At 45.3% G+C, this 13,241-nt stretch overlaps 1 protein-coding gene across 2 annotated transcripts in view; it reads left to right on the top strand.

The window, feature by feature from the left end:
• REN (renin) overlaps positions 1-13,241 on the top strand; it is a 1,244,704-nt gene that overhangs the window by 316,995 nt on the left and 914,468 nt on the right. For both annotated transcript variants that reach the window (XM_077481235.1, XM_077481236.1), the window contains exon 3: positions 7,899-8,022. In XM_077481235.1, the coding sequence (XP_077337361.1) occupies positions 7,899-8,022 (124 nt within the window). The remainder of the gene's footprint in view (positions 1-7,898; positions 8,023-13,241) is intronic.

Raw genomic sequence — 13,241 nt, 5'->3', positions numbered from 1 at the left:
AAAATGGCCACCGGATCGGGTGTATTTATAGGTTAGGGGGAATGTCCAAGTGTCCATGAGCTGTCATGTCTCAATTGGTTGTCCTGTAACACATGATAAACGTGTCACGAAAGGTTAAAGTTCTTGTATACATTAAACACGTAAGTCCGCCGGGGCGAACGACGGAAAAAGGCGTTCGAACCCGCGGACGGCGAAAGTCGGAAATTCGCCGCGAAACGACCGCCGGGCGAACCGTTCGGCCATCACTAGTGCCCCGCTCAAATTTCATGAATTGGGTTTACATCCACTTTAACCACTTCAATACATGGCATTTTCACCCCCTTCCTGCCCAGGCCAATTTTCAGCTTTCAGCGCTGTAGCATTTTGAATGATAATTGTACGGTTATGCAACATTGTACCCAAATTACATTTTTATAATTTTTTTCCCAAGAGATATATGGTAGCTTTCTTTTGGTGGTATTTGATCACCACTGCAGTTTTTATTTTTTGTGCAATAATTTTTTACTTTTTACTATAATAAATATCCCAATTTTATATATTTTTTTAAACATTTTTTTTCTGTTTAGGCCAATATGTATTCTACATATTTTTGGTAAAAAAAATTGCAAAAAGCATATATTTATTGGTTTGCGCAAAAGTTATAACGCCTACAAATAGGTTATTGATTTATGGCATTTTTATTATTATTATTTTTTTTTACTTGTAATGGTGGTGATCTGAGATTTTTATCATGACTGCATTGCGCCAGACAGATCGGACAGTTTTGACTAGGGATGAGCTTCGTGTTCGAGTCGAACGTACGTTTGACTCGAACATTGGCTGTTCGGGCGTTCGGCAAAATCGGAACTCTTGGTCCGTTCGCGTCAAAATTCGTATGGCGCGCACGGACCACAATGCACTGCGATGGCGCAGTGCATTGCTGGCTCATGATTGGCCAAGCATGCACTGTGACCCCGCATGCTTGGCCAATCGCAGCGCCAGCAGCGAGGAGAGCCATGATTGGCCACAGGCATCCTGCCTGTGGCCAATCATAGCTCAGGCTGTGTAGTGCACGCCCCACACTATATAAGGCCGCCTTTGAGGCGGCCTCGTGTAGTGTGTTGGCATCTGAAGCAGTGGGTGTTCTGTGTACCTTCAACACAGTTACACACCAATCGTTTTTGGCTGATTTCCTATCTTGCTCTTGTGTAGTGGTTATTGTCTGTGCCCTGACCGCAGTATACACCACTATATTCACCTCACCTATATAGCTAGTGATCTATCTTTAATAATAGAGCTTGCAGTCAGTAGTGTTAGGAGAGCGTGCTGTCTGCGTGCTCTGTACCCAGTACATACCGCTATAATCCACCTACATAGCTGTTCTCTATTTGGGCCCAATTGCCATCTGCAGGAGTTATTGGAAGTTGTGTGTGCTTCCAGCACAGCACAGTATACATCTGTATATACCCGTTTAACTCTGCTGTTTTCTGGTTATTGTCTGCGTGCCCTGACCGCAGTATACACCGTGATATTCACCTCACCTATATAGCTAGTGATCTAGCTTTAATAATAGAGCTTGCAGTCAGTAGTGTCAGGAGATAGTGCGTGCTGTCTGCATGCTCTGTACCCAGTACATACCGCTATAATCCACCTACATAGCTGTTCTCTATTTGGGCCCAATTGCCATCTGCAGGAGTTATTGGAAGTTGTGTGTGCTTCCAGCACAGCACAGTATACATCTGTATATACCCGTTTATCTCTGCTGTTCTATAAAAAAGGCATCTGCAGGAGTTAGTGGGTGTTGTGTGCCTCCAGCACAATATAAACTACCCAACTACTGTTTTACCCAACTCCCTTCAGGCCATTACCATGTCTGGAAGGCCAGCAAGGAGAGGCAGACAGGCGCGAGCCGATAAAAGAGGGCAAGCAGGCTCTGTGTCTAGAGACAACAGTGCTGGTCGTGGACGCGGTGCATTGTCATCAGCACGTGGCCATGGGACATGCTTGTCCTTTTCTGCAGCTGGACATGTTGAACCGCAACATGCCAACGACTTGGTAGAGTGGATGACCAAGCCCTCTTCATCCTCCTCATCTTCTCTCACCCAGTCTCAGGGTAGTAGCAAAGCAGCTGCCAACACATCGTCTTCCCTCCTCTCAATGTCATCATCAGTGACTCCTTTCCTAGACCCACCACGTCCTCCTGAGGAGTCTCCTGAACTCTTTGAGCACAGTGTTGGGTACATGCTCCAGGAGGATGCCCAGTGTTTGGTGGGCTCTGATGATGACACTCAGCTAGAGGAAGGCAGTAGCGTGAGCGCAGAGAGAGGGGATGCTCAAGAAGGACAGCAATCTGGCAGTCATGTTCCACAAGCTGCAGCATACTGCCAGGTTTGCTACAGCGATGAAGAGGGAGGGGATGATGAGGGCACTGACTCCACGTGGGTGCCTGGAAGGAGGGAGGAGGAGGAGGAGGCACATGTCCAACGAGGCAGGATGCCCTCCGGGGGCCAGCTTAGGGGCAGCACACCGACTGAATCACACCGCAGAGCTCCGCCTGCGCAGAGCGCTTCCTCTACGCGTTATTCTAAAAGTTCTTTGGTGTGGGCCTTTTTTGAGACGAGTGCATCAGATCGCACCGCTGCTATTTGCAACATATGTCTCAAGCGTATCTCACGTGGCCAAAACATCAGCCGCTTGGGCACCACATGCTTGACCAGACATATGTTGACCTGCCATGCAGCTCGTTGGCAAGCGTACCTCAAAGACCCACACCAAAGAACAAAGCGGACCTCTCCTTGCCCCTCATCAGCTGGCATCTCCAACCCTACTAGACCTTCAGTCCTCTCTGAAACCTGCTCTGAGAGGAATGAAGGTGTAGAATTAGGTGTGTCACAGCCAAGTGCTTCCGGGAACTCTGCTAGTGGTACATCCACATCCGATTATAGCAGGCAAATGTCCCTGCCCCAGCTGCTGGACCGGCGGAAGAAGTTTACTCCCAGCCATCCACATGCCCAGCGGTTGAATGCTAGCTTGGCTAAATTGCTAGCACTTCAACTGCTGCCTTTTCAGTTGGTAGACTCGGCCCCCTTCCGTGAGTTTGTACAATGTGCGGTTCCTCAGTGGCAGGTCCCCAAACGCCACTTTTTCTCACGGAAGGCGATTCCGGCTCTCTACCGGCATGTGGAAGGCAATGTCCTTGCCTCGCTGGACAGGGCGGTCAGCGTTAAGGTGCATATTACCGCTGACTCATGGTCCAGCAGGCATGGACAGGGACGTTACCTGTCTTTCACGGCCCATTGGGTCACTCTTCTGGCTGCTGGGAAGGATGCAGGACAAGGTGCAGTAGTGTTGGAGGTTGTTCCGCCACCACGCCTCCAAAATGCTACTATTGGTTGTGACACACCTCTCTCCTCCACCCCCTCCTCTTCTTCTTCCTCCATGGCCTCTTCCAGTGCTCTGTCCTCAGAACCAGCGGTGCTCCGTAGGCGTTGCAGGGGCTACGCAAGTACGCAGGCAAAACGATGCCATGCCGTGCTTGCGCTGGTTTGTTTGGGGGACAGGAGCCACACTGGGGCGGATGTTTTGTCAGCTCTGCAGGGGCAGGCCGAGAGGTGGTTGACGCCACGCCAGCTTAAGCCAGGAATGGTGGTTTGCGACAATGGCACCAACCTCCTCTCCGCCCTCCGACAGGGACAACTGACCCATGTGCCCTGTGTAGCTCACGTCCTTAACCTGGTGGTGCAGCGGTTCTTGGGCAGGTACCCCGGCTTACATGATGTCCTGAAGCAGGCCAGGAAAGTCTGTGTGCATTTCCGCCGATCATTTAATGCCTGTGCTCGGCTGGCTGAGCTCCAAAAGGAGTTGAACCTGCCCAAGAACCGCCTTATATGTGACATGCCCACCAGATGGAACTCAACATTGGCCATGCTGCAGCGGCTGCACACGCAGCAGAGGGCCATCAATGAGTACCTGTGCAACTACGGCACCAGGACAGGGTCAGGGGAGCTTGGTTTTTTCTCACCACGCCAGTGGGGCATGATCAGGGATGCATGCACTGTCCTGTCACCGTTTGAGGAGGCCACAAGGATGGTGAGCAGTGACAGTGCATGCATCAGTGACACTGTACCTCTTGTCCACCTCTTGGAGCATACGCTGCGTGGAATAATGGACAGGGCACTTGAGGCAGAACAGAGGCAGGAAGAGGAGGACTTCCTTGCCTCTCAAGGCCCCCTTTATCCAGACAGTGTTCCTGCTGTGCCACCCATCACACAGGAAGAGGGTGAGGAGGAGGAAGAGGAGGAGGAGGATGATTGTGTCAGCATGGAGGTGGAGGCTGGCACTCAGCATCAGCAGCAGCAGTCTTATAGGGATGATTTACAGTCCCAAGAAACACGTGGACTTGTACGTGGCTGGGAGGAGGTAGCTGCAGATCATGTTGTCCTTAGTGACCCAGAGGACTCCGGACTGAATGCCTCAGCTAACCTACGCTGCATGGCCTCCCTGATCCTGCAAAGCCTGCGGAAGGATCCTCGTATTCTTCGGATCAAGGAGAGGGACCATTACTGGCTGGCCACTCTCCTTGATCCACGGTACAAGGGTAAGGTTGCCGACCTTATCTTGCCATCGCAGAGGGAGCAGAGGATGAGACATCTCCGGGAGGCCTTGCAGAAAGCTCTGTGCAACGCGTTCCCAGAGACTGGGAGGTCACAAACTCCTGGTCCTGGACAACGTGTTGCTGAGGCATCAGTCAGAAGGAGCGGTGGAGAAGGTGGCCGTCTGACTGATGCTTTCAGACAATTTTTTAGTCCGCAGCCCCAAGGTATGATCGGTTCCAGCACCCATTGCCAGTGTCTGATTTACATGGTGCAGGAATACCTAGGGGCAAGGTCAGACTTGGACACCTTTCCCACCGAAAATCCTCTGGCTTACTGGGTCTTGAGGATGGATCACTGGCCAGAGCTTGCACAGTATGCAATTGAGCTACTGGCCTGTCCTGCATCCAGCGTTCTTTCGGAACACACCTTCAGTGCTGCTGGTGGCTTTGTTACCGATCACAGGGTGCGCCTGTCCACCGAATCAGTTGATCGACTGACCTTCATCAAGATGAATCAGTCATGGATCACCCACAGCTACCAAGCACCTGAAGCTGATGTAACAGAATAATTTTTTTTGAAATATCACATCCCTTCAAGACTGCCTATGCTGATGCTGAGTGACTGTCCTGTTATGTTGATTGTCTATCCTCTTCCTCCTCCGCTGATATGTTGGAAGAACATTTTTGGTTCTGGGTGATGCCAGCAGCCCAATTTTTCTGCCCCTGTTTAACAGGGGCGTTTAAGTACAATTTTTGATGCAATGCTTTGCAGCAGGGCTAATTCCTGCAATAAAACTAGAGTATATGGCAGAGATTGCAGTGTGATGGCACCAGCACCAGTGCCTAAGGCCCAATTTTTCTGCCCCTGTTTAACAGGGGCGTTTAAGTACAATTTTTGATGCAATGCTTTGCAGCAGGGCTAATTCCTGCAATAAAACTAGAGTATATGGCAGAGGTTGCAGTGTGATGGCACCAGTGCCTAAGGCCCAATTTTTCTGCCCCTGTTTAACAGGGGCGTTTAAGTACAATTTTTGATGCAATGCTTTGCAGCATGGCTAATTCCTGCAATAAAACTAGAGTATATGGCAGAGGTTGCAGTGCGATGGCACCAGCACCAGTGCCTAAGGCCCAATTTTTCTGCCCCTGTTTAACAGGGGCGTTTAAGTACAATTTTTGATGCAATGCTTTGCAGCAGGGCTAATTCCTGCAATAAAACTAGAGTCTATGGCAGAGGTTGCAGTGTGATGGCACCAGTGCCTAAGGCCCAATTTTTCTGCCCCTGTTTAACAGGGACATGTAATTACAATTCTTGATATAATATTTCACAGGAGGGCCCCTTCCTGTGCCCACCCAGAGTAACGGTGAGGACTTATAGTGTTGTGGCACCAGCACCACAACCACCAAAGGTCAATTTTTCTACCACTGTTCAACAATGGCATGTAATTACAATTCTTGATATAATCGTTCACAGCAGGGCGCTCCAGCGCCCACCAAGAGTCACTTTGAGGGCTTACAATGTTGTGGCAAAACCAACACCTTGTTCCGCCATTTCTGCAGAGCATATAGGGCAGGCCCCTACTTTCAAACATCCAACTTACAAACATCTCCTCATTGCAAACGCAAGGAGACAGCAGAAAGTGAGATGAAAAAAGATGGACGACAAAACAAATTATACAAGGGTGATAACCCTTCCCTATGTTTTCCAAAAAGCTTAAAAATAGTTTTTTTGACTGGAGCTACACTTTAAAAATGTACCAGTTGAAAATTACAAACAGATTCAACTTAACACAACAAACCTACACAGTCCCTGTCTTGTTTGCACCGCCTGTATACTGCTGTTCTGAGTATATAGGGCCTGGGGGCCACACGCATTTCCTTTTTTTAATATGGGTACAGGGTTCCCCTTAATATGCGTACAAGGCCCAAATAGGCTGGTAATGGCCAGGGAGGGCTACCCATGCCATTTTTCTGAATGATTTTCAACCATATTGCAGGAACCAGATATAACATTAAAACCGCAAGCAGTTTTAAATGGTGTTATTTCCGTTTAATGTCATTTTGTGCAGGGACTGTTCTAAACACGGGAAACACGTGGCACTTCACAGGCATACTACAGACACCCCCCAGGCACCATATTTAAAGGAATATTTCACTTTTTTTTTTCACTTTAATTGTCATTAAAATCAGTGCTCCCGCCAAAACGGCCGTTTTTAAAACTTTTTTTTGCATTGACCCATGTCCCCTGAGGCAGGAGTCAGGTCCCCAAACCCTTTTTAGGACAATATCTTGCATATTAGCCGTTAAAATTAGCACTTTCCATTTCGAACGTTCGAGTCCCATAGACTTCAATGGGGTTCTAACGTTCGTAACGAACGCGGGGTCCGTTCGAAAGTTCTGGTGTGAACCGAACCGGGGGGTGTTCGGCTCATCCCTAGTTTTGACACTATTTTGGGACCATTGCCATTTATACAGTGATCAGTGCTATAAATATGCACTAATTACTGTGTAAATGTCACTGGCAGGGAAGGAGTTAACACTAGGGGCGATCAAGGGGCTAAATGTGTTACCTAGGGAGTGATTCTAACTGTGGAGGGGATGGGGCTGACTAGAGGAGGAGACCGCTCGCTGTTCCTATATACTAGGAACACACAATCTGTGTCCTCTCCCCTAAAAGGAAGTGGATCTGTGTGTTTACACACACAGATCCACGTTCCTGTTCTGTAACGAGCGATCGCGGGTGCACCACAGCCATCGCGGTGGCCGGGTATGCGCATTGGCTCCTTGCACTTGATCCCATCTGCGGACATCGTATGACTATGGGAGGGTACTGAAGTGGTTAAGAAATGCTGGCTGTCATTCAAACTGTAAGACTAACACAAGTCATATTGTAATTGAAGATTTCAGGCATCCCCTGCAACAAAAATGTCATTCTTCCCAGTAGGAACATGTCTAAAAGGATGCAGGCCCATCAGATTTCCTCAGTGCCCTGCAGGTGCACACCTGATAGATCATTATAAAACCAATCCCATTACACCCACTCATCACTGAGGCTCAGAGGAACATACAGGAAAAGGTAGGAATCTGCAACAAAGGTTGTTATACTTGCAATGTGCACAGATCCCCCAGAGGGGAATTTTTTTTCTCAACATAAGTGGAGTTATCTTTCAATAAATGTTATTGTTTTTAATTCATTCATTAATGTTATAATTTTATTTTAGTGTATGATTCAACCTTGATGTGGTAATTGTTTATGTAGAAACATTAGAGTAAACAAATCAAGCTAGGAGTACAGCCAAATTAAAATATTTGTTTTTTAATATCGCAGACTCAATACTTTGGGGAAATCAGTATCGGTACTCCTCCTCAGATATTTAAGGTTGTATTTGATACAGGATCTGCCAACCTGTGGGTACCATCTCATCATTGCTCTCCACTTTACAGTGCCTGTGGTAAGTCATTGTGTTTTAAATGCCCTAGGATTATAATATTGCTAATATTTCCTCCTGCCCCTCATATAAATTGGCCAAATAAGTATTTTACATATTTGTTTAAGTATACCTTGATTTCTCTTTATCTTTAGATTTACATAATTCTCTGGTGAGTTTTGAATTCTTTTTTATTGTAGCACAACTTTTTGGTTAGTATAGCACATGTACAACCAGTTCAGATTAAAGCTACTAAAAAGTGTATTATAAAGTCTAGACAAACAAGCATCTATCCAGAAAAATAGGCGACAAGAAGTAGATGAAGAAACTACAGGTTAACCACTTCAATACAGGGCACTTAAACACCTTCCTGCCCAGACCAATTTTGAGCTTTCAGCGCTGTCGCACTTTGAATGACAATTACGCAGTCATGCTACACTGTACCCAAATGAAATTTTTATCATTTTTTTCCCACAAATAGAGCTTTCTTTTGGTGGTATTTGATCACCTCTACGGTTTTTATTTTTTGCGCTACAAATAAAAAAATACCGAAAATTTAGAAAAAAAAAATGTTTTTTTTGTTTCAGTTTCAAAACTTTGTAAATAAGTACGTTTTCTCCTTCACTGATGGGCACTGATGGGGCTACACTGATGGGCACTGATGGGCACCAATGTGGCACCAATGAAGTGGCACTGATAGGCGGCACGGATGGGCGACACGGATGGGCGACACGGATGGGCGACACGGATGGGCGACACGGATGGGCGACACGGACGGACACTGATAGGTGGCACAAATTGGCACTGATAGCTGGCACAGATGGGCGGCACGGATGGGCATGGATAGGCGGCACAGGTGAGCATGGATAGGCGGCACAGGTGGGCACTCATAGGCGGCACAGGTGGGCACTTATAGGCGGCACAGGTGGGCACTCATAGGCGGCACAGGTGGGCACTCATAGGCGGCATCGGTGTTATAGTAATGGATGCCAATCAGTGCCAAACAATAATGCATGCCAATCAGTGATGTCCATTGTGGCCACTGATTGGCATCATTTATGGGCACTGATTGGCACCCATTGTGCTGACTGGCACCCTGGTGGTCTAGGGAGGATTATGGATTTTTATTACCTTTTCCCTGGTGGTCTAGTGGTGTCCCTGGTGGTCCAGTGTGGGCATCCTCGGGGGGGCTGTGCTGATAATCGATCAGCACAGACCCCCCCTGTCAGAGGAGCAGCCGATCGGCTCTCCTCTACTCGCGTCTGACAGACGCGAGTGAGGGAAAGCCGATCACCGGCTCTTCCCATTTACACTGTGATCAGCCGTGATTGGACACGGCTGATCACATGGTAAAGAGTCTCCGTCGGAGACTCTTTACCGAGATCGTAGTTGCCGGGTGTCAGACTGACACCCCGCAACAACGATCGCCGCGATGCGCGCCCCCGGGGGCGCGCAGCGGCTCATAATCCTAATCACGTCATATGACGTCCGGTTAGGATTATGAAACCACTTTGCCGCCGTCAATTTGTAATAGGGCGGGCGGCAAGTGGTTAAAATATGATTTCTATGAACTGCCATAAATGGAGCTCTGGGCACAGAAAATACAGTCTTCAACATGACAATGGTGTTAGAATATAACAATGCAATTACAGTACAATGGTTATAACAAATAGAGAGCAACAAAATAGGGTCATAGCCGTGGGGAATAAAGTTAGACAAAAGGTAAGGAACACAGTATGAGTAATCAAAGTTTACAGTGTAGCGCTTAAATAAAAAACATAACAAAATACAAAGTTCATATAGGTTATTTGTATAGTATAATCCTCAAGAGAAGAAAAATCATCTGTGTCAGTCCGAAGAAGTGAGGAAGGAAGGGACCATCACCCGCACCCAACAACACTGACTCTTACCATCAGTGCATTTTAGCTATGCATATAAGGCACATTCCTGGACAATCAAATCCCTCGATCTCTTCCTTATCCTGACTCAGCAATCCAATCCAAAATATATCATCAAATGGCACGTCTATAGATCTTAACTCCACCATACTCCAACAGATATATCCTCAAATAATAGTTCAATGGCCACATGCGGGGATGAAGAAAATAATCTCATTGCGCAAATACCATAAAAATCCAAACAATCTTTATTCCATAAATCTAATAAAAATACACTCACATTTCATGTGAAGTTTGCCAGCATAAAGGTAGGAAAGTAACCAGCACTTCCTACCACCAAAGTAGAAGCCTCTCCCGAACTCCTCAGCATGTCACTAGTCCCTTATACACCCAACGTTTCGTCACTATTGTGCATCTTCAGGGGCATAGCTATGACATGTGCTTGGGGTCTTATATAGGGAATGCATTAAACAATAATTACCTTAAACAAGTGAGATTTTCCACGTGGGGGAAACCTCCTTCCACCTGGATCACCCTTATCGGGTTCCGCGTGCGCTCCAATAACCGGAAGTGACGTTGAGATGCCTCCGTGTGTGACGCGGTTGACCATTGGGCGCTGCATGCGTTCCATTCCCTGGAAGTGATGGGAAGTGATGACAACACACCTCCGTAAGCATTGCGGCTACCCTAGTTACATGTGTTCCGGAAGTGACGCTAAATCTACTTCCGGAAAGCAAATAAAGCCAGAAGTCGGTGTATTAACACCTCCTACTCTGCAATAACGACATATACTGGCTATTAATTTAGTCCACCCTCTGAACAGTGGAACGCAAACAACCTTACAAAGCGCTTACTGAACAGAAGGTGTGTCCATCTTGGAGAAAAGAAGTAGAAAAAGAAAAACTCCCTTATAGACACCAACAAAGACCATAACATTTTTTCATTATGTGAAGTTAAGCTAAAATATAGAAATATAAAATATACTTAATTCAACCTATCATGATACAATAAAACCCACTTGTGGGTTGTCTTGTACTAAGATCCGGGGGAGGACCAGATATCGGGTGTAGCGTTCTCTAGTGGTCATATGCAAAAAATACATATAAAGAAACAAAAAATATATATGGACAAAATGAAAAATAAAAAATAAAACACAGATGAAAATAAATACATATAAAAATGAAAACAAAAAAACTAATGAAAAAACAATATTAAATAAAAATGAAAAAAAAATAATTGTTTTATAAAAATAATTTTCTAAAGGAGATTAATAAAAAATTACAATAATTCAACAAAAAAACATTTTTTTGTAAACATTTCTTAAATATACAACATATATGTCCCCAAACACCAAACAGTGACCATAGAGATATGTTTTTAACTATTATTAATAAAAGCGTTAATATCCCATTCGATATTCATACCGAATGGGGTATAACTCTGAACCTGATATATCCATTTAGTTTCCAAACGTGAAACCTCCCCTACCATATTACTACCCCTCCAATGGCCACAAAACTTGTCAATGCCAAGGAAGGTTGTGCCTTCTGGGTTTCTGTCATGTTTTAAAGCACAGTGTTTTTGGATAGACTGTGTTTGGAGAAACCCCGTCTAATATTAGCTACATGTTCTGCTAGCCTTACATGAAGCATCCGTTTGGTCCTACTAATATATTGTTTTGAACATGGACACTTTATCACATACACCACATATTTAGTGGAGCATGTGATAAAGGGCTTGATCTGAAATGTTTCCTGGGTGGAAGTGGATTGAAAAGAATCAGACTTTCTATTAGTATTGGCATTCAGTTTACAAATTGGACACCTTCTGCATGGGTGAAAAGCCCTATGCTCTGAAAAAAAAGTTAATTGTTTAGGTGGATTGACTATATTAGGGGCAACCTGTAATTTTAAAGGGGGAACCCCTCAATATACGACTTTTGGTCGTTCTGGTAGAATAGAACTTAAAACCCCGTCACCTCTATATATCATAATGTTGGCTAGAATAACCCGTAACAAAGGAAAACTTAAAAGAATTGTCTTCCATCTTAGGTTTAAAGGGGTTGTAAAGCTTTGTTTTCTATTTTCTAAATTGGTTCCTTTAAGCTAGTGCATTGATGGTTCACTTACCCTTTTCTTCGATTTCCCTTCTAAATGTTTTTTTTCTTTGTTTAAATTTCTCACTTCCTGTTTCTCCTCAGTAAACTTCACACCATAATCCGAGCGGTGTTTAGTCAGCCAGAACAGCTTACTGAATAGCTTACTGAGGAGGAACCGGAAGTGAGACATTCAGACAAAGAAAAACAAAGAAAAAAAAACATTTAGAAGGGCAATCGAAGGAAAACGTAAGTGAATCAACAATGCACTAGCTTAAAGGAAGCTATTTAGAAAATAAAAAACAAACCTTTACAACCCCTTTAACTACCAACAAATCATCTCTACTCCTTTCCAGGGCCAAAGTGAAGGCCCTGTCAAGTACCTCCCCCTGGTATCCCTTTTCGAGGAAACATGCTCTCAACATAGCTGACTCATTACAGAAGTCCTCTATATTCGTACAATTTCGCCTTAATCGCAAAAATTGGCTCTTGGGAATAGACTCTAACCAGGCTTTATGATGGCAACTCTTAACACTAATGAGACCATTTCGATCAGTTTCCTTAAAATAGGTTGAAGTAACCACCTTTCCATCGCTAACCCTAATTCTAAGGTCCAGGAAATGAATCTCTCTATTACTGGCCTCATGTGTTAAGATAATACCTCTATCATTCTTGTTCAAGTCCTGGATGAAACTATTCAAAGATTCCAAGCTACCATCCTACAGGAGGAGGATGTCGTCTATGTATCATCTCCAGAGAACCAACTCAGGTTTGGCCTCCCGATAGACGACATCCTCTTCCCATTTGGCCATGAAGAGGTTTGCCATGCTTGGGACAAATTTAGCCCCCATGGCAACCCCCCTTCTCTGGATATAATAGGAGCCATCGTACCAAAAATAGCTCTGTTCCATAGCATAGCTTAAAAGCCTCATAATAAATGATCTTTGTTGAGAATGGAGGGAATCTTGCTGTAAAAAATATTCCACTGTCTCCATCCCATGCTGATGGGAAATTATGGTATACAGGGATAAAACATCCGCTGTTGCCAATATGAAGGTGTCTTTCCATTTTATACTTTCTAAGATTACTTACTTGCATAGAGTCTCTCAGATAGGATGTTGTTCGTACAACAAGGGGCTGTAAAAAATGGTCAATATATTTGCCCACCCTGGACGTAACAGAATCTATACTGCTAACGATCGGTCTTCCAGGGGGGCAAACAGGATTTTCATGTACTTTTGGTAAATAGT

The sequence above is a fragment of the Lithobates pipiens genome, unplaced genomic scaffold, assembly GCF_037356315.1.
Source record: "Lithobates pipiens isolate NorthernLeopardFrog02 unplaced genomic scaffold, aLitPip1_a1.2 Scaffold_16, whole genome shotgun sequence".
NCBI classification, from domain to species: domain Eukaryota; kingdom Metazoa; phylum Chordata; class Amphibia; order Anura; family Ranidae; genus Lithobates; species Lithobates pipiens.
Note: the sequence above shows the minus strand (reverse complement) of the source record. Positions and strands in the feature narration are given on the sequence as shown.